Source organism: Nesoenas mayeri, assembly GCF_963082525.1.
Source record: "Nesoenas mayeri genome assembly, chromosome: 16".
Lineage (NCBI taxonomy): Eukaryota > Metazoa > Chordata > Aves > Columbiformes > Columbidae > Nesoenas > Nesoenas mayeri.
In genome coordinates, this window is record NC_137562.1 from 3,182,758 (window position 1) to 3,203,358 (window position 20,601).

Below are 20,601 nucleotides of genomic sequence, written 5' to 3' on the forward strand. Positions count from 1 at the left end.
AATGATGTCAAAGGCACTACCACCTTCTCCTGGATATAGAGCAGCCTTGTTTGCTGGAGACCCTTCCATTAAAGCTTGGAACAGAATGGCTTCTTTCTTCAGAACAGGGTGATGTTTCTCAGGCCAGGGGCTTCCCTGCAGAGCTCACAGTGGACAGCGTCGCAGCAGCCCTACAAGACCTGCGTCAGCACCTGAAGCAGACTCAGCAAGATCTGGTAACGTGTATCTAGCGCACCCAGAAATCCAGTCCTGCTGGACTGAACAGACAGGCCGAGTGCCCAAGCCGGAGCGGATGTAAATTCTTGTAGGCTGCGTTGGCTTGCCATGGGGAGAAGGGACAATCCTGATCACATCTACCATTACTGTCCAGCTGCCCTCTCCCACCTTGGCTATTTCTGCCTTAGTGTTTGTGCCTCTTCGTCTCCTGCCAGCAGTGGCTCTGGGAAATGATTCTTCTCTTCTTGCAGAATGATGCAAGGCAGAAGATACAGGACTTGGAGCTGGAGCTGAGCAAGAGGCAAGCGGAGAGGGACCATTTGAGTGCCCACAGTCAGGAGCTGCAGACACAGCTGGCTCAAAGCCGGGAAGGTACGGCTTCTCCTTTCCAACCTGCTGGCCCTGTCCTTTCTCAGCAGCAGGATCTCTGATACCACACAGTGGAAAAGGGCAGTGCCTGGAGGTGGGAAGAGGAGAAGAAAGATGCAGTGGCTGGCAGAGCACCCAGCTGTGCTCCTGGTGATACATGTACCCAGGTGGTGCCTTTTGGGTCGCGTGTCACTGCTCAGTACGTGTAGCTTGATGCCTCACAGCATCTTTCCTCCATATGCTCTTTGCAAGCACCAAGTTGCCAAAAGCTGTGTTGTTATTGACTTCCTTTGCCTCTTACACGGCAGATTCACAGAGGATTAGTTCAGTGTTGAGCTCCTGTGTTAACTGCATCGCTTCCGCTGCTGCTTTTCCTGGTTCTCTGGTACCTAGTGCTACTGCATCTTTCTTACTGTTTTCTTGCTGATATTGATTTGGTGTCTGTTCCGTAGCCACTTCTTACTTATGCCTTTGCTAACGTGTTCACATTTGGTTTATCTATAAACAGCTTTTCACGTGTAACTAGTCGCCTCTTCCTCTCCAGGCCATCCCAGAGCCTCTGGGGCTGTTTGCCTCTCTATATCATATCTGGACAGGCATCCCTGCTCCTTCCTCTCTCACTGCTTTCCCACTCTCCACATCAGGACGGTTTTCCTTGTCTCAGATGACGGGAACAGGGAGGTGCGGGCTTGGCTCATTGCCTTCCCACAGGCTCTCGCTTGCTCATGTCGCGCCTTTACCTGTTCAGTATTTCTTTAAGATCCCTCTCTGAGATGGAACTGCTGATCATTTTTCAAACTCTTTACAGGAGAGTTTTCCAGGCTTTAGATCATCACTTTTTTCTGGAACATCTGTAGTTTTTACTACATACGTTACATATGCTAACAGCTTATATGCTTCAAATTCTGCCGCTGGATGGATCCTGCCTGTCCATTTAGTTCTTTCCCTCTTTAGTCCCTGTCAGTTAGTTTCAGCTATTAGTTTAGTTTTAGATCCTGTCTATCTGTAGTCCTTCTGGTTTCAGGTCTGGCGTGATGCTCCATTGTTCTTGCCTTGCTGTTGTCCTAATATCACTGAATATTTCCTTTCTTCTTTTTTCTGCCAGTGCACAACGTATTCCCCTGGCATTATATTGGACAAATACCAAAGTGCATCGTCAAGCACACCATTGACATCTGTTCTTTTCTCTAACATCTCCTGAGTCTTCCTGGTCAATTAACTGTGTCATAGTCAGTCTTCACTTTTGCTTCTTTTTCCTTTAGGACACTAGATCTGACCCTCACCTGTTGTCTCTGTCCTGGTTTCATCTATGTCGGTTCAACCTGCTTCTAACACAGTGGGTGATGTGCTGTGCACCCTTAGCTCTGGCCTTTCAACAGGCAGAAGAGCAAACATGTTTTTTGTATTCTTCTAACACTTTCATTCTTCTTTTTTTCTCTGCCTGAAAGTTTTCTTTATTTATGTCCGCTTTGAGAGTCGTTGTGGGCTTAGGGCCTGGAAAATACAGACAGAGAGTTAAGAAAATGGTGTTTTCTCTGTAGGATGCAAATCAGTTTGGTTTTGCTTTGCTTTTCACCTTCTCCTTCACCTTTTCTGCTTCAGAGACACAGATGGCAGAATGCAAGAAGAACTCTCTAGAAGCTGCCCTGCAGGAAGAGGCTGCTGCTCTAAAGGAGGCGGCTGTGACTCTGCATCAAGAGGTGGCATCTTTGGAAAGGAAACTCGAGAGCACTGAGAAGCAAAGAAAGGATGTCGTGGTGAGGCTGGCAGATGCTGTAAAGGGCCATTTCTTACATATTTTTTGGCCTTCTGTTAATAAGTCTAAGGAGCAGCTTTTTCCAGTGGAGAGCTTATTTTGGGTGGTCGTGTACAGGTTCTGTCCAAATCTTAGAAGCTACAGAGTACTCAGATGCTGACCAAGTTTCCCCCATTGTCCCCTTCCTTCCACTCATCATTCCTTGTTTCCCAGACTGTTGCTTTCTTGCCAGGCCCTGGAGCTGAGATAGCAGGGTCATCACCTTGGGAAAGAAAACAGTCAGGAAGGAGAGGTCATGAAGATGACCAGCATCACAGACTATGTGGAGACACCACAGACCGTGAAAAGAGCAGAAGAATATAGTTTATACCAGTGGTTGTTTTTTGGTTTCACTTTTCCAGTTGTGTTCTTCTGAATAAGTGGAAAAAGATGCCCTAGTCATAAAAACTCAGTTATGATTCAGGGTGTTTATTTTCCTCAGTTCTGAAGATTTCTGCCCTTGATGCTTAAGTCCAAGTAATTTTCAAACTTCTCTCTATTTACATTGCATGGTTTGGGCATTTATTTGTGTCCAAATCCCTAGTTAGATTTCTACATATCTTGATCTGGAAAAAGCGGGGAGAAGACAAAGTTTGCTAATAATAGAAAGCTGTTCAACATTGCCCAGCTGAGAGCAGACAGTAAGGAAATAATACAGAAATTTGAAAAACGGAAGTGCGGATCCAGCTGAATATGTATGTCTGCCAGGGGAAAACCAGTCCTGATTTCAAACACAGAATGACAGACTGTGATCTGGCCATTACTCCTTCAAGAGGGGACAGTGGGGTTCCAGAGGAAGGTGCCATGAAATCTCCGTGCAGTGGAGGGCCAAACAAACCCCCCCAAAATGCACTAAAGTGCATCCTGGCTTCAGCTCAGGCGGCTCCTCCCCAGCAGAACACACTGGAGCTGGAGGAGGGTCAGGGAAGGGCACAGAGGAAGGTGGGACAGGCTGAGCGAGCTGGGAAAGCCTGAGCTGGAGGTGCAGGAAAGGTCTGAACACCCCGAGAGGCAGGAGAGAGCGGGCAGCCCTGGGCTGGCACTGAACAGGAGTGCAAACCCAGTAGGAAAAGCAAACACCGACAGGTGGAATGACTTGATCTTTTTCTTGCTGTTCTGCAGCATGAACGGGACAGGCTGGAAGCAGCTAAAGAAAAGCTGGTATGGGAGAGAGAACGTCTCCAGGAGTCAGTCACAGCCTCTGAGAGCCGAGCAAACACAGCAGCAGATATGAACCACTGCCTTGAACAAGAACTTCAAACTACTTTGTCTATCTTAAAAATGAAAAATGAGGAGGTGGAAACGCAGTGGCAGAAAATGCAGATGCTGCAGCAAGAGGCAGCAGAGGGAAAAGCTTTGCAGGAGACTCTCACTCGTATGAATGCCGTTTTGTCAGAGAGGGAGGGAGAAACACAGTTGTACCGGGAACAGGTGAGAATGCTGGAAAAGCAGAAAGAAATGCAGAGAACTGCTCTTGATCAGGTTATGAAGGACATGGCAGAGAAAAACCAGCAGTTGCAATCCCAGCAAGACCAGATCCAGGAGCTGGAGAAGCAGCAGGAGCTGCAGAGGACGGTTGTAAGTGGGATGAGCAAAGAGCTGGAGGAGAGAGACCAGGAGATCAGATCCCAGCAAGAACTGATAGCGGAGCTGGAGAAGCAATTAGAATCGCAGAGGACTGTTGTCAGTAAAATGACCAAAGAGCTGGAGGAGAGAGACCAGGAGATCCAATTCCAGGAGGGGAAAATAATGATTCTAGAACAACATGGTGCATCACAAGTGAAAAATCTGCTCGTGGATCTTGATCATATGAAAGAAAACTTGAAGGTAAAAAAATCAGAGCTTACATCTCTGACTCAGCAGATCCAAGAACTGGAAGCAGAGAGAGAACAGGCAAAATCTCTGCACACGAGCCTTGAACACCTGAGGGCAGTTCTTAAGGACAGAGAGAGCGAGTGTGATTCTCAAAGGGATCAGTTAAGACTCTTGCAGCAGTACAAGGAACAGCAAGAGGAGCGCCTGCAAGAGCTTCATGGCCAAGTAGAAAAGATGACACTTTTTTTAACTAAAAAAGATGAAGAACTTGAGTCACAACAAAAGCAAAGCCAGGAAGCTGAAGAAGTCATGGAAATGCAGTTAAGGACTGTCCATGACCAACTGGAGCAGACCTTAGAAACCTTAAAAGAAAAGGACAGACTCATAGACATCCAAAAGCAACAAAGAAGGAGCTATGAGGAAAAAACAGAAAAACAGATGAATGTCTTACACAGAGACATAGAATACACTAAGGCAATACTGAAAGAAAAGGATTTCCTGATTGAATCTCAGAAGGAAGTGATTGAGACCCTCCAAAATCAAGAACAAGACTCTGAACAGCAGAAGGAAATTCTGCATCATCTTCAAGTGGCACTAAGGGAACAAGAGCAAGAAATTTTATCACTTAGAGAGCAATGTGAGGCATACAAGGAAAAGGAGAAACAGCGTGAAGGTGAGCAAAGAAATCTTCAAGCAACGCAAGTGACTCTAAAAGAAAGAGAAAGCAAGATAGAGGTTCTGGAGGGGGCTGTCTCTAAGCTTCAGCAGGAAAAGGAGGAGGCAGCGATGCAGACCAAAGCCATAAGGCAAAAACTAGAATGTGCTGAATCTTCTTTAGAAGCTAGAGATCAAGAGATAGTGTCTTTGCAAGAACATGTCCAGGATCTTCAAGAGCAGAAGGAGTTGAAAGGCAAGCAGGCTCAGAGTCTGCAGCAGGATCTAGACAAAATGAGCCAAATAGTAAAGGAGAACTGTTTGGAGTTCCTTCAGCAGACAGAGCAAATTAACATGTTCCAGCTTTGTGAAGAAAACATGAAAATAGCTCTAACATCATGCCAGAAGCAAGTCAATCTGCTTGAGGAAGTGATGAGGAAGAGGGATGAAGACAATGAAGAAGAACTGAAGACCCTGCAGAATCTCCAGGTCAGGCTAAGCCAGAAGACTGAAGAGGTTAGACACCACAGAGAGCAGCAGACGCTCCTGGGAGAAGTCTGCCCTGAGAGGGAACGAGAGACCAAGGTTCAAGGTGAGCAAAGAGAATTAGAAGAGGAAATAAGAGCTCTTCAGGAAGAACTCCAGCATGTTCGACAGACTCTTCCAAAGAAGGATGAAGAGCTCAAGCACCAGAGAGACAGAGTCAGGTATTTAGAGGAGACTCTGAAAGGGAGGGAACAAGACCTTAGGAGGCAGAGTGACCTCCTGAAACAATTAACATCAGCTCTGCGATGGAAAGATGATGGGGAGACCCTGAAGAAACAAATCCAGAGACTCCAAAAGTGGGAGGAAGAGGAAGCAGAGAAGAGGCAAGTTGTCCAGGAGAGAGACGGTCTCTTGAGAAGGCAGAAGGAGCTGACCCAAGAGCTGGAAGAGGAGAGGAAAGCAAAGGGGGAAGAACTGGAGCGTGTGGCTGCTCTTTTGAAGCAGACGGAAAGCAGAGAACTGGAATGGCAGGAGAAGGCACAAGCACTGACTCTTGCCCTCACCAGGAGTGAAATGGCCACTGGGACTCTGAGGGCAGAAGTAGCCGTCCTGCAGAATATGGTTTCAGAGAGGGACACGGACCGGTTTCACCATCAGGTAGGCACTTGAGGGACCACCAGCCAACTGAAATGTCTCTCAAGGATTCTAAAGATGGTTCCCATAAAGACATGGGAATATATATTCCTGTCAAAACTCAGGTGGAAGAACGATGTTTATGTGATGTGTAAAAAGGAATAGACCACCTGGGAGGAATATAAGGCGGCCATTAGAATAGGCAGGGATGTGGCGAGGAAGGCCAAGCTCCACTTGGAATTAAATCTGGCCAAGGATGTCAAAGACAACAGGAATGGCTTCTTCAAGTACATCAGCAGCAAAAGGAAGGTTAGGGAAAATGTAGGTGCGCTGCTGAATGAGGAGCGTGTCCTGGTGACAGATGACACAGAGAAGGCAGAGTTACTGAATGCCATCTTTGCTTCCATCTTTAATGCTTTAATGCTAAAAAAGGCTCTCAGGAATCCCAGACCCTAGAGATAGGAGAGAAAGTCTGGTAAAAGGAAGACTTTTGCTTGGTTGAGGAGGATCAGGTTAGAGATAGTTTAGACAGTCTGGACATCCACAAATCCATGGGCCCCAATGGGATGCACCCACGAGTGCTGAGAGAGTTGGCAGATGTTATTGCAAAGCCACTCTCCATCATTGAAAGGTCTTAGAGAATAGGAGAGGTACTTGAGGACTGAAGGAAAGCCAGTGACACTCCAGCCTTCAAAAAGGGAAAGAAGGATGACCCAGGAAACTACAGGCCAGTCAGTCTCACCTCCAACTCTGGAAAGATGATGGAACAACTTACTCTGGGCGTCATTTCCAAGCATATGGAGGAAACTAAGGTTATCAGGAGTAGTCAGCATGGGTTCACCAAAGGGAAATCATGCTTGACCAACCTGATAGCCTTTTATGATGGCATGACTGGCTGGGTAGATGAGGGAAGAGCAGTGGACATTGTCTACCTTGACTTCAGCAAGGCTTTTGGCACCATCTCTCACAACATCTTCATAGACAAGCTCAGGAAGTATGGGCTAGACGAATGCATGGTGAGGTGGATCAGGAACTGGTTGGATGGCAGAGCTCAGAGGGTTGTGATCAATGGTGCAGAGTCTGGTTGGAGGCCTGGTTGGAACCCCTGGGGTTCCCCAGGGGTCAGTGTTTGGTCCAGTCCTGTTCATCTGTGACCTGGATGAAGAGACTGAGGGCACCCTCAGCAAGTTTGCTGATGAAACCAAACTGGGAGGAAGGGCTGACACACCAGAGGCTGGGTAGGCTGTGCTGCCATCCAGAGACCTGGCCAGTCTGGACTGGGCAGAGGAGAACCTGATGGAGTTTAACAAGGGCAAGTGTAGGGTCCTGCACCTGGGGAGGAACAACCCCAGGCACCAGTACAGGTTGGGGTGGACCTCCTGGAAAGCAGCTCTGCAGAGAAGGTCTTGGGAGTTCTGGTTGATGACAGGGTGACCATGAGTCACCAATGTGCCCTTGTGGCCAAGAGGCCAATGGTACCTGGGGTGCATGAGGAGGAAGGTTGTTCCTCCCCCTCCACTCTGCCCTGGAGAGGCCACATCTGGAGTTACTGTGTCCAGCTCTGGGCTCCCCAGTTTAAGAATTGTCCTTGTCCAGAATTACTGGAGGGAGTCCAGCGAAGGGCTATGAAGATGATCAGGGGTCTGGAGCATCTTTCTGATGAAGAGATACTGAGAGAGCTGGGGCTGTTCAGCTGGAGAGAAGCTGAGAGGGATCTTGTTTATGTTGATAAATATCTGAAGGGTGGGTGTCAAGAAGATGGACCAGACTCTTTTCAGTGATGTCCAATGATAGGATTAGGGGGCAACGGGCACAGACTGAAGCACAGGAGGTTCTGTCTAAACATAAAGAGAAACTTCTTTACTGTGAGGTGCCAGAGCCTGGAACAGGCTGCCCAGAGCAGATGTGGAGTCTCCCACCTGGACGTAATGCTGTGTGATCTGCTCTAGTGAATCTGCATTAGCAGATGGGTTGGACTGGATGATCTCCGGAGGTCCCTTCAACCCCAACCAGTCTGTGATTCTGTGATAACTCCACGACCTGCTTGTCCAAAGCCCCATGAGCGCAGCCAGCGGGCTGGCCTGTCTGTGCAGGGCTGCCCAGAGACCGTTCACCTGCTGGAATGTTTCCTGCCCAGCCCAGAACTACTGACAGAACGACGGAGCTCGACGATAAAATGAACTGCAGTCCCACGGCTGGGGCTGGGTCGTTGGTTCTCTCCTGTCTGGCCAAGCTTGGCCAGCGTGTCCTGGGGAGGATTTGCCACGGCAAGGAAAGGGCATGGTTGACCACACTAATGTACGGAACTCGGTACAGTTTTATACCGATGGCTGAACAGCAGCGACACCAGTGGTGCTTAGAGGATGCTTTCAGAGATGGAGATTTCTAGGAACAGCTTTTCTACTGTATTAAAATAATGGAGTTGGTACTGTTGCGTGATCTGGTTAAAGGCTTCATTGCCATTCCGGATGTACTTGTGACACAGCCCCAAAAGCAGGAAGGGAAATGAGTGTGGATTTGTCCCAGGTGATCTGGCTCAGGTGCTGCCAGTGGAGCTGCTGCAACAGTCTGGGCTGCAAACTTGCCTGGGACTCTGCCAACGCTTTTAGCATTAAGTTAGTGTACAGACATACGAAGATGCTACTGATAAAGTACTGTATTTATGCATTATACATTTACACATTCCTCGAAAAATATCACTACCAACCTCATCACGATAATGACAGGTATTGTGATCTGTTGATGGGAAGCAATGGAGTGACCAGGATAGGAGAGACGAAAACAATGGGAGACTTCAGTTGCATCCCTATATTAATACTAATGGATCAGGTACACAACAGCGTAAGATCAGGTAATGAGATCAGTACAGTGCCAATAGCAAGACCATGTTTAGAGGTGTGTCAGAAGTTGCTTCAAGGATCAGATCCTCAAGAAACCCACGAGAGGCAGGTGGCTCCTGAGTAGGTTCAGATCGGTGCCCAGGCCTTGGTTGATAATGTCGTTCTTTTCAAAGAGCAGTTCTGTATTGATGATGTTACAGGAAAAGGGAACACAGAACAAAACCTCAGTATTTAATCACTGCAGCGACACATGGTTCACCCACATCTTGCATATTGTTTGGTTGTGCAAGGACAGGGAGTAGAGCTATAGATAGGAGAATATACAGTGAAGGTCAGAGAGGATGAACAAGATGTTAAATAGCTTCCCTAACAGGAACAGTATATGTGGAAGCCTTCATGATAGAAAAGAGATGGCTGAGAGGGAGCTGGAAATACTCTGGACCTTTGGAATAGCCAATTAATGTTTCCAGTCTCTCTCAAAACCAAAACGAGGGACACCGAACCAAACTAGCAGGGAGCATGTCCAGAACAAACAACTCCATTTCTCCCAGGTGATCTGAGGGGGGCTCCTGGGAAGAGAGTTTGGGGCTGTTATGGGCCGTGGCCCAGGGGGAGAAGAAGGGACTTGGCCCTGTCCGGTCCTGAGCCCACTCAGTCTCCCCGGCTTGTTCATTCTGGCCCTTGTAACCTGCGTGTGGCACCAGCTCCACCATCTCCTCTCTGAATCCCCAGCAGGCTGCTGCAGAAGGGGAGCGGCTCTCCTGGCTCTCAGAGAAGAGACGCCTGTCGCAGCGGCTGGAATGTCTGCAGGGAGCGGTTGCAAGGCTGGAACTGGAGAAGACGGAGCTGAAGCAATACAACGCTGAGCTCAGGAGGACCCTGGAGCTGGTAAAACAGGCTTTCCCTGCCTCTGCAAAGCCTCCCGGTGCTCTGGAACACCACACGTTTCCCAGACAGCACTCTGGAGTCCTCTGCTGGTTTCCTGCCCTCTCCCCCTCCCCCTGTGGACACTCACTGTCTGTTTTCTCTCCCTTCTGGCACCCGTTGCCTCCACAAATGCACGTTCACTGGGGTACCCCCCTTCTTGCCCCAGTGTCCCCATCCACACACACTGGACTCTCTCTTGCCCTTTCTCCTCCATATTCTGCTTCGAGTGCGTTTTGCCCCAACGTTCTCAGGTGCAAGTGACAGTCTGTGAGCAGAAATCTCCTTGCCCTGATGTGCAGGGGTCCTTCTGCTCCTCGTTTGGTGGCCCGAGTCTGTGACCCTTTCTCCTCCCCAACGTGCAGGTGGAACGTGAACGGAGGAGGCTGAAGAGATGTTGCCGTGGTCGGTCGCTGCCAGATGCGTGCGGATTGTCTCTCTCTGACCAGCGGGAGGTGCCGGCTTCTAGACAGGTGAGAACAGAATCGCACTGGGTGGCAGGAGGGTCTGGCCATAGGGAGGAACGATGGCAAATCCCAGTGGCAGCAGCCCCCAGTAGAGACTTCATAAAACTCAGATATGGGCCGCGGCTTTGACTAAACTGGAGACAAAAAGAAATCCTTGCGTTTTCTTCACAGGAGGAGTCCCACACGTGCTGCACTTGTCGCGTGGCCGAGCTCCAGCAGCAGGTGAGGAGCAGGAAACTCATCCAGAGCTGCCTTGGCCACACTGATGGGCACAGCTTTGCACAGCGCTGCAGCCCCGGGTCGGTTTGGGCGTCAGGAAGGGAGTGCAGCAGGCAGGGTCAGACACAGCTGTTGGCCACGGCCAGACACATCATCCACCTGGGTCTGGGCTCTGACACCGCTGAAGGTCAGGCAGGGTGGGAGAAGAACTGGAACTCAACAGAAAATAGAAAATATTTGTATTTTATATATATAAGCGGGATCCCCTTGAGTCTTCCTCATCGTGTTGACTCCTGTTTTCTTGTGGCTCAATTAGCAGCATATCTGCATCGTGTCAGAGTTCCAGGGATCCGAGGCAGTGCCAGAGCTTAGAGCCTTCAAACACTCATTGGTCTCGTATTGCTCTTCTGTGCTGATTGTGATCCCAATATAGGACTGAGCCACAGACCTGAGCACTGTATGGATGTTTGTTTTATCACTGTCCTGAGCTGTTTCCCCCAAACAGCAAAGCCCGGAGCGCTGCTCCCAGCGCTGCCACCTCCTCCGCTCCACAGCGGGCAGAGGAACATCCCAGAGCTGCTGTGGCTGAGGAGCTGAGCGCAGCTGGGGCTCTCCCTCTCCGTTCAGGGTGACTCTGGGAACCTGTTGCTGCCCATTGAGAGTGACAAAGTGTTTGTTGGGGCTAGAGTTAGAGGACGTGTCTTCCCTGCCGGCCGGTACCGTGGAGCTACGGCTGATCCTGACAGCGTGGGCTTGGCTGAGCTCAGCCTTTTGCCTCTTTCAGGTGTCCCTCCTGCAGAAGCAGCTGGCACAAGAACGAAAATACAAGCAAGACTATATTGAGAGCTGCACAAAGACCAGCCGGGAGCTCTCGGACCTTCACCAAGAGCTTTCGGCCTCCTTAGCAGCTGTGGCCAGGGATCCCAAAGCTGCTGTTCTGGAAGCAGAAACTTTGAAGCTCCATCGGTCTCTGAACCTTAACTTGGCACTACTTTCTCTGGACCGTCAGAGTCCTGAGAAACAGCCACTGCATTCAACAGCCAGACCCACCAGAAGCGATGACCCGAGGTGACAGCACCAGCGTACAGCAAAAGGCTGATTTCCAAATTATGTTTCCTTCAGTGCCTGAGGATTATGGGAAACCAAAAGGAATGCAAAGTTTTACTGTTTTACTTAATGACTGCGCAGAGCAACTTTCAGCTCCTTTGGGTACATATGTACAAATATGGAACCAACAGCAACAGAACATGAGTCCAAAGGTTATGTACAAGTATAGACAAACATCCATGCAACCAGCAATAAGGGAAGCAAAATCATCTCACCAGGATTTAGCATTCTTGAAGCCAGAAACAAAACAAAATGACAAAATAACATTTTTCTCACAAGTGGACAATTTTATTTTTCAAACACAGTTTTTCGGCATTTCTGGTGTTTCTGGTTCCTTCAGACATGTGAATGTTGCATAAAGACAGGAAGGAGAACTTGCCTTAAAACAAGTGAAACGTACAGCACTTACTTTGCAAATAAAGATGATGAAGAGACCTTCAGAGGTCTTTGGGGCATGAAGATTACCATGGTGTAAGGATATTTAACTTTCTGAAAAACCCTCAGGACATTTAGAATGCCAAGCACAAGTGAAATGTGGTTTGAATCTATTTCAGCAGGTGTTACCCTGTGATGAGAGAATGCACTTGCATCTCTTAAGAGCATGAGATTCATAGGCTACCGACGTAACTTTCTCAGCCAGGTTTCTCTTCTGATGAGATGTAGAAAGAAGTTTACAAGTCTGGGAGAATTCGTCAAGGATGCTGAAGTCAAAGGAAACAGTATTGGTGGAAACCAAGAAGGAGGTTCCTGTTTAATTAAAGACTGATAAGAGGAAACGGGATAGTCATGAAGTATCTAAAGCAGTCATTCCAAAATACACTATTACTCAATTTCTTTTTTATAAAATGTGGATTTCTGTTTGCTTTGAAATTTTGTATGGCATTTTGCATATTTATCTACAGCTTTCATTTTTCCAGGCATGGTCCAGTGTTTCTTCAGGACCAAGACTCTTGGAGCCAGGGAGATGGAACATTTCTGTCCTCTTCTCCCTCCCATTGTTCAGGTAACCAGGGCAGTATCTTCTCTCTGTGCAAGGTGGATTTTTAGCTCCTGCTGAGTTTCTGCAGACCATCGGGCATCTTATCACTGCTGAGAACTGGAGGAGTTGTTGCTTTGCACAGGGCAAGCTCATTGATAGTTCTTGTTCCAAACTGAAAGCTATCAGCTTTTCTGACACTCCTCTCTCCTTTAAGCCGTTTCCATGTGGTAACACAACCTTGACAAATTTTTAAGGCTGTTTCCATTGAATTCTGTCACCAGAGGCAGGAAACGATGCTGTTTGTGGATGTTGCCAAGTTGGGGCAATGTTAAAAGACTTGCTTATTAAATATCTCACTCAAATTGTTTCTTATAGTCCTTTTCAGCTACTGTTTTTAGCTCTTGGCTCATCACTTCATTCTCACATGATGCTTACCAAGCTAAACCAGAAAGAAATAAATTGAGGGGAAAGCTGGGAGCCATTTAAAGTGTTTATGCTTCTTTTTAAAGTGTTTGTACGTATTTGAGTGTATATATTCACCCCATGGCCTCAGTACAATCCTCATCTTGTTGAGACTTATCCATAGTTTTAGTGGTATATGTGTATATTTACTTTAAATTGAAAACAAATGTGGCTGAATGGATACTTCCCTGTTCCTTCTATGTAAAGATTAGTGTTAATATACGATCAGATTCCCTTCCTGCGCTGTGGAGGATTGTGTTCATTTAGCCACAGCAGTCTTTCAGCCAGTTTTATTTTTTGTTGACATAGAAGGCTGTGTGTGAAAAATGTTTAGGAGGACAGAATCCTGAAGATGGGGCTTCATATGTGTCTTAACCCAGCGGAACAGCATATAGCAGTGTCTTTTTGGGTGGTTGTTTGAGGTAGAGTGCAGGAATTGCAGTCCTTTGATGCTCCAAAAGCTCCTTTCTTCCTTTTTCATTATTTGAAGAGGTAGTAATTCTTACAGAAGAGGAAAACACATAAAGAACATCATCTGCCATAATTGATACCACTTCTAGGCAGAGTCCTCTGTGTTTCCCTGTTTTTTCAAGGAGAAGCTTTGTAATGTGGTACTCAATGAGCAGCTCTGGTATTCAGAAGTTCCTCTCCCAACTCTTGAGTTTCTTATGGCACTTTGCAGGCACAAGTCGCGTGGCTTCTCCTCATCTCCCTCCCTGCAGCTCGGCTGTGCTCCTGGAGCAACTGCTGATTCTACCTGGCAGAGGTTTGTTCCTGTCATTGCCTTTGTCATGCAGCTGAGGAAGTATTGCATGGAATATTCTTGCAAAATAGCACTTTACTTATTTAATGAGTTGCTGTCTCAGAGAACTCTAGCATAGAAAGTGCTGGAGAATGACTGGAGGAATAGCGACGTATGTCTCATGGTACTAAATTCTGCCCAGGAGCGGATGATAAGCGAGTTGAGAGTGTATGGGTCAGAATTAAGGGGCAGGCTGGCAGGGGTGACACTGTTGTGGGTGTCTGTTACAGGCCACCAGATCAGGGTGGGGAAGGTGATGAGGCCTCTACAGACAGCTGAGAGTGGCCTCACAGTCACAGGCCCTGGTTGTTGTGGGTGATTTTAACTTCCCTGATGTTTGCTGGAAGGACCATTCAGCCAGCCAGGCACAGGCCAGGAGGTTCCTCCAGTGCCTTGATGAGAACTTCCTCATGCAGATGGTGGAGGAGCCGACTAGGAGAGGAGCTGCTGGACCTCATCCTCACTGACAAGGAGGGTCTGGTCGAAGCAGTAAAGGTTGAGGGCTGCCTGGGTTGCAGTGACCATGAGATGGTGGAGTTCAGCATCTTGTGTGGCAGGAACAGAATAGCAAGTAGAATTGCAACCCTGGACTTCAGCAGGGCTAACTTTGGCCTTTTCAAGCAATTGCTTCTTCCACGCTCAGGATCAGAGCATCCCCACACGGAGGAAGTCAAGGAAGGGAGCCAGGAGGCCTGCGTGGTTGAATAGGGATCTGTTGGGTATGCTCAAGCAGGAGAGGAGAGTTTACAGGTCATGGAAGCAGGGGCTGGCCGCTTGGGAAGAATATAAGGCTGCTGTTAGAGGATGTAGGAAGGCAGCTAGGATAGCCAAGGCCTCCTTAGAATTACAGCTGGCGAGAGGGGTCAAGGACAGCAAAAAGAGCTTTTTCAAATACATAGCAGATAAAACTAACAGCAGAGGCAATGTAGGCCCACTGAGGAATGGGGTGGGTGCCCTGGTAGCAGAAGATACAGAGAAGGCAGAATTACTGAATGCCTTCTTTGTCTGTCTGCTCTGCCAGAGTCTGTCCTGGGGAGCCCTGTGCCCCTGAGACCCCGGATGAAGCCAGGTCAATGGAGGAGTTTGCTTTAATCAATGAGGACTGGGTTAGGGAGCAATTAAATAGTCTGGACATCCATAAATCCATGGGTCCAGATGGGATGCACCCACGGGTGCTGAGAGAGCTGGCTGAGGTCATTGCTGGACCGCTCTCCATCATCTTTGCCGAGTCTTGGGAAACGGGAGAGGTGCCCGAGGATTGGAGGAAAGCAAATGTCACTCCAGTCTTCAAAAAGGGCAAGAAGGAGGACCTGGGTAGCTATAGACTGGTCAGCCTCACCTCCATCTCTGGGAAACTGATGGAATGACTTATCCTTGGTGCCATCTCAAGGCACATCAAGGATAAGAGGGTTATTAGGGGCAGTCAGCATGGCTTTACTAAGGGTAAGTGATACTTGACCAAGCTCATAGCCTTTTATGAGAATGTAACAAGGTGGATGGATGATGGCAGAGCGGTGGATGTGATCTACCTTGACTTCAGTAAAGCCTTTGACACAGTCTCCCACAGCATCCTCACAGCTAAGTTGAGGAGGTGTGGTCTAGACAATAGAGTAGTGAGGTGGGTTAAAACTGGCTTAAGGAGAGAAGCCAGAGAGTGGTAGTCAATGGTGCGGAGTCTAGTTGGAGGCCAGTACCTAGTGCAGTGCCTCAGGGGGCAGTACTGGGGCCAGTATTATTCAATATATTCATTAACGATTTGGACGAGGGAATAGAGTGACTGTCAGCAAGTTTACTGCTGACACCAAGCTGGGAGGAGCGGTGACACTGGAAGCTGTGCTGCCATCAGAGACCTGGACAGGCTGGAGAGCTGGGCGGGGAATAACCTGATGAAGTTTAACAAGGGAAAGTGTAGAGTCCTGCATCTGGGCAGGAACAACCCCAGGTTCCAGTATAGGTTGGGAAATTACGTATTAGAGAGCAGTGTAGGGGAAAGGGACCTGGGGGTCCTGGTGGACAACAGGGTGACCATGAGCCAGCACTGGGCCCTTGTGGCCAGGAAGGCCAATGGCATCCTGGGGTGTATTAGAAGGGGGGTGGTTAGTAGATCAAGAGAGGTCCTCCTTCCCCTCTACTCTGCCCTGGTGAGACCACATCTGGAATATTGTGTCCAGTTCTGGGCCCCTCAGTTCCAGCAGGACAGGGAACTGCTGGAGAGGGTCCAGCGTAGGGCAACAAAGATGATTAAGGGTGGAGCATCTCTCTTATGAAGAAAGGCTGAGGGAGCTGGGGCTCTTTAGTTTGCAGAAGAGGAGACTGAGGGGTGACCTTATTAATGTTTATAAATGTATAAAGGGTGAGTGCCACGAGGATGGAGCCAGGCTCTTCTCGGTGACAAACAATGGTAGGACAAGGGGTAATGGGATCAAGCTGGAACACAAGAGGTTCCACTTAAATTTGAGAAGAAACTTCTTCTCAGTGAGGGTGGCAGAGCCTGGAACAGGCTGCCCAGGGGGGTTGTGGAGTCTCCTTCTCTGGAGACATTCAAAACCCGCCTGGACATGTTCCTGTGCGACCTCACCTGGGCGTTCCTGCTGCAGCAGGGGGATTGGACTGGATGATCTTTTGAGGTCCCTTCCAATCCCAAACATACTGTGATACTGTGATGCTGGATCGATGGGCCGAGGGCAATTGTCTGAGGTTCAACAAGGGCAAGTGCCAGGTCCTGCACTGGGGTCACAACAACCCCATGAACGCTGCAGCTGGGGAAGAGTGGCTGGAAAAGGACCTGGGGGTATTGGTGACAGCGGCTGAATGAGTGCCCAGGTGGCCAAAAAGGCCACCAGCATCCTGGCTTATATCAGGAATAGTGTGGCCAGCAGGACCGGAGAAGTGATTGTGCCACTGTCCTGGGCACTGCGGAGGCCAAACCTTGAATCCTGGGGTCAGTTTTGGCCCCTCACAAGAGTCCTTGAGGTGCTGGAGTGAGTTCAGAGAAGGGAACAGAGCTGGTGAGGGGCTGGAGCACAAGTATGATGAAAATGCTGGTTGCTTCTCACCTCCCTACATGAGATTCCCTGTAAAATAGGGTCTTAGCATGACAGAGACTGTAGGAGGGAAGGGGATGGACGACTGCAGGCAAATGCCAGACACAGTCTGGCCTGGCTTGAAGGAAGGCAGCCACAAGGCAGCACTTGGCAACAAACTCTTTATTGGCAGCACAGGGCTGTACTTGGCGGAGCTGCCCAGGGCTGGACGCGTCTCTTGCCGCAGCCCTGCCCAGGACATGGCCCGCAAGCCTCCCAGCTAACGGCCTCGGCGCTGACGCGGCTGCTGGGGCTCGCCTCCCACCGGCTGGCCGCGCGCTGCTCTGCGTCGTGCTGCTCTCTGGGCAGGGGCCTTCGGAGCTGCCGGAGGGACGGGCTGTCTGCAGAGCTGTGGGCCCGTGGAGGGGCGGGTGTCCTCAGCGGGACGGCTCTCCTTTTTGTCTCCAGGTCCGGGCGACTTTGCTCCCTTGCCGGCTTCCAGGCTCCGCTCTTCAGGTGCGCCGGGGAATCCTCGTCCTTCCTCCACGCCTGGACTTGAGAAAGGCGCCTGGGGTGGCTGCGGCCGCCTGCTGGAGACACCTCCCCTGAGAAGCTCCAGCAGTCCAGAACATGTGCAGCTACAGCCTCCTCCAGACTGAGAGGCTCCAATGGCTTCCAAGGTGCTGCAAACAACGTTGACAACTTCTGTGGCCAGACGGTCAAGCGAAGCCCCTGAAGTTGCTCTGTCGGAAGCTGCAGTTTCAGCTTGCCCCGATTTCTCTCCCTCGGATTTGCCCGCTTTGGTGGTTCCTCCAGCAACAGGCCCTGGCTCAGATGTGCCGGATGCAAAGTGCTTCCCCAAGCTCTCCAGCACGGTCGCTGTGAGCTGCTTGGCCGCCAGTCCAATTTGCTGCCGATGGTGCAGAGAAGAGATCTCCGGAGGCTCTGCAGCTCTGAGCGCACCGGCTGCACCTTCGTGTCCCAGCTCAGGCTGGGAGGGGCTTTCGCTCTCATCACAAGCTGCTCTCAAGCGTCGCCCCCATTTCATGGAGTAGTTTTCTCCTTTGGGTGGAGGTGGGCACGATGATTTCTGAGGCAGCAGCAGCCACGGTCCCAGACAAGAAGTGTTGATCTTCCCCCGCAGTTTGGGAGCAGGCTCTAACTTGGGCAGGTGTTCCCGAAGCTTCTCCTGCAAGGTGACAGCAGGTTGTGTCTGGCTGCGGGCTGGACAAGCGCTCCCGGCCCTGCGTGCTGAGGCGTCCCGCGGGCCCAGGACAGGGCTCTGCTCCAGCCCCGCGACGAGGGCAGAAGGGAAGGGCTTCCCTCGGGACGCTGCGTGTCTGTGAACACCCCACTTTGCTGACCTGCTCTCGGATGAACGATTTCTCGGCCTCCAGCTTGAGCATGGTCCGGTACTGCCTGTACTGGTTGAACTCCTTCAGCGAGCAAACCACCTGTGGAGAGCCGGGGGCAGAAATCCCCCAAGCGCTGTGAAGCCGGCTGCGCAAACTGCCTTCCCGAAACAGCCGGGCCCGGCGGGAGGGGAGCTGCTCCTCTGCACACCCTCCTCTGCGCTCGGGAACCCCCCCGGGAGGGAACCGTTTTGATCAGCCCCATCTCATCCAAACCTACGTTGCCATCGCTGGTGACTAAACCCTGTCTCTTCAGCCACTGCATGTTGTCCTTGCGTTGGTGGTAGGCCTGCAGATGCGGGTCATGCAGGCTGTTGTACTCGTTGCTCATGCGGTGGCCCAGGGGATCCCCAAGGTCAAACGAGCCCGAGGGCCGGTGAAGCTGTGAGAGATGTTCCAGAGCGTGAGCGGGGCAGGAAGGAGCCGCAGGGACGAACGCACCTCCCAGCTCCTCACGCACACAGGCCGGCATTTCCAAACCTGCGAGGCCCAGACTAATTCCTGGCTTACTTCCCACCGCAGGAAAGATCTCTCTGCTTGAGACACTCTCCAGCGGAGAAGAAAGCCTGAGCCCAGGCGCTCTGCCTGGTGCCGATCTGCTGGTGCTGTGGGAGCACAGGGGGCTGTTTACTGCGGGGCCAGAGGGCTGCACCCAGTGCTGCACCTGCAAGGAGCTGGGCTGAAATGCTACGGAATGCCGCTGCTCTGGGCACGTTCTCCTTTCTCTGGGCACGGGGAGCCAGGAGCTTCCCTCGAGTCCCCAGCCCCGGCCGACTGAAGGGCTGCAGCTCCCGCTGTAGAGCAGGCGGCCACGAGGACTTGTCTGGATCACGGGGACCCCATAAAAGAGGAGAGTCCTCCTACCCCTTTCTTCTGCCTTTACCTTTTCCCCCAGCTTTCCCCTGCTGAGCACAGGCTTGGAGCCGGGTGTCACGGAGATCTTGACACCGAGGGTGAGGTCTAGCAGCTTAGGGTCCATTGGGCCAGTAGCTGCTTCTCCCAGGTGTTGTTCTTCTGTGTCCGAGCTAGGAAGACAGAGACCCTCAGGCACAGCTCAATGAGCCTCCTGCCCAGCGGCTGCAAGAAAGGGCCCGTCCCAATGCCCCCGAGCAGCCCCGCCATGTCCCAGGCTGTGCGGCTGAGCCCTCTCCATCGCCCGCTGCTCACCTCTGCCTGTTTGACAGTGCCCTGAGCACCGCGTCTGCCTGTGGGACAGCAGCGGTGAGACTGCGCTGCACAGCTCCTGCACTCAGCACCGCGTCTGCCTGTGGGACAGCAGCGGTGAGACTGCGCTGCACAGCTCCTGCACTCAGCACCGCGTCTGCCTTTGGGACAGCAGCGGTGAGACTGCGCTGCACAGCTCCTGCACTCAGCACCGCGTCTGCCTGTGGGACAGCAGCGGTGAGACTGCGCTGCACAGCTCCTGCACTCAGCACCGCGTCTGCCTTTGGGACTCCAGCAGTCAGACTGTGCTCCACGGCTCCTTCCAAGAGCTCTCCTAGAGCTGCGTCCTGCGCTGGCTCCTGTCGCTCCAGAGGCACCCGGCAGCAGATGCCACGGCCGCTCTCCCGGCGAGCGGCTTTATAGAGCACTCGCCATTGTGGCATCGCGGCGTTGCCGCATTGTCACATCACTGGTCGCCGTGACGCTGCCCCGCTGCTGCCCAGCGCCCCGTGTGAGGCCCGTCTGGAGGCCCGTCTGGACAGGCCTGTGGCCCCCGCCCTTCCTGGCCCGGCTTGGAGGGGTCATCTCCACAGGCCCCTTCTCACCTCAACTCTCCTGTGATGCTGTGAAGCAAAGCAGCATCCTCCGCAACCGGGAAGAAAGACAAGGAACCGCCACACCAAAGACACTGAGTTTCGGCTCGAGTTTGCCCCCTTTTCCGGTTCAGAGCTCTTCCCTGCCATGGGCAAAACAGCCTCAACTTGGGGAATTGCACTGAATTGGATTTTTGGCCCACCGCTGTCAACATCTAATTCTGGGTTCACATCTCATGAAACACAGAGGACACACCGGGGCTGAGGGACACCCCTCTCCTCCCCTTTCCTCAGGGTCCCCTTCAACCCAAACACCTCTCTGCCCCTTCCCAGTCTCCCCTGCCCTCACTTCTGCTCTCACTTCCCAGTGCTTTTTGGCTGGATTTGGTGAGGTCTCGAACAGCCCGTTCTCCAGCTGGTGTAGGTCCTGCCGAATGGCAGCTCAACCGTGGAGCGTAACGAGTGCACAGCGCAGTTTGGGGTCTGCGGGGCACTCCCTGTCCTCCTCCAGTCATCCTGGCAGCTTTTGAGCTGAAGAGGTCCTGCCAGGCTGGCTGGTTACACAGGGCGAGTGATCATGGTACATGCAGACGGTGACCGTGGGTCTCACGGGAAGCAGCAAAGAGCACAGCCCAGGCGTG

At 51.1% G+C, this 20,601-nt stretch overlaps 1 protein-coding gene across 1 annotated transcript in view; it reads left to right on the plus strand.

The window, feature by feature from the left end:
• The window catches only part of CEP250 (centrosomal protein 250), a gene marked incomplete at its 5' end in the record, with an annotated part of 30,903 nt that extends 19,008 nt beyond the window's left edge, over positions 1-11,895 (plus strand). Inside the window, 8 exon segments of the mRNA XM_080354668.1 lie at positions 87-215; positions 468-588; positions 2,188-2,342; positions 3,503-5,992; positions 9,541-9,696; positions 10,098-10,205; positions 10,371-10,421; positions 11,203-11,895. Of these exon segments, the coding sequence (XP_080210794.1) occupies positions 87-215; positions 468-588; positions 2,188-2,342; positions 3,503-5,992; positions 9,541-9,696; positions 10,098-10,205; positions 10,371-10,421; positions 11,203-11,490 (3,498 nt within the window). The 3' untranslated portion in view covers positions 11,491-11,895.
• Positions 11,896-20,601: the final 8,706 nt, after the last annotated feature.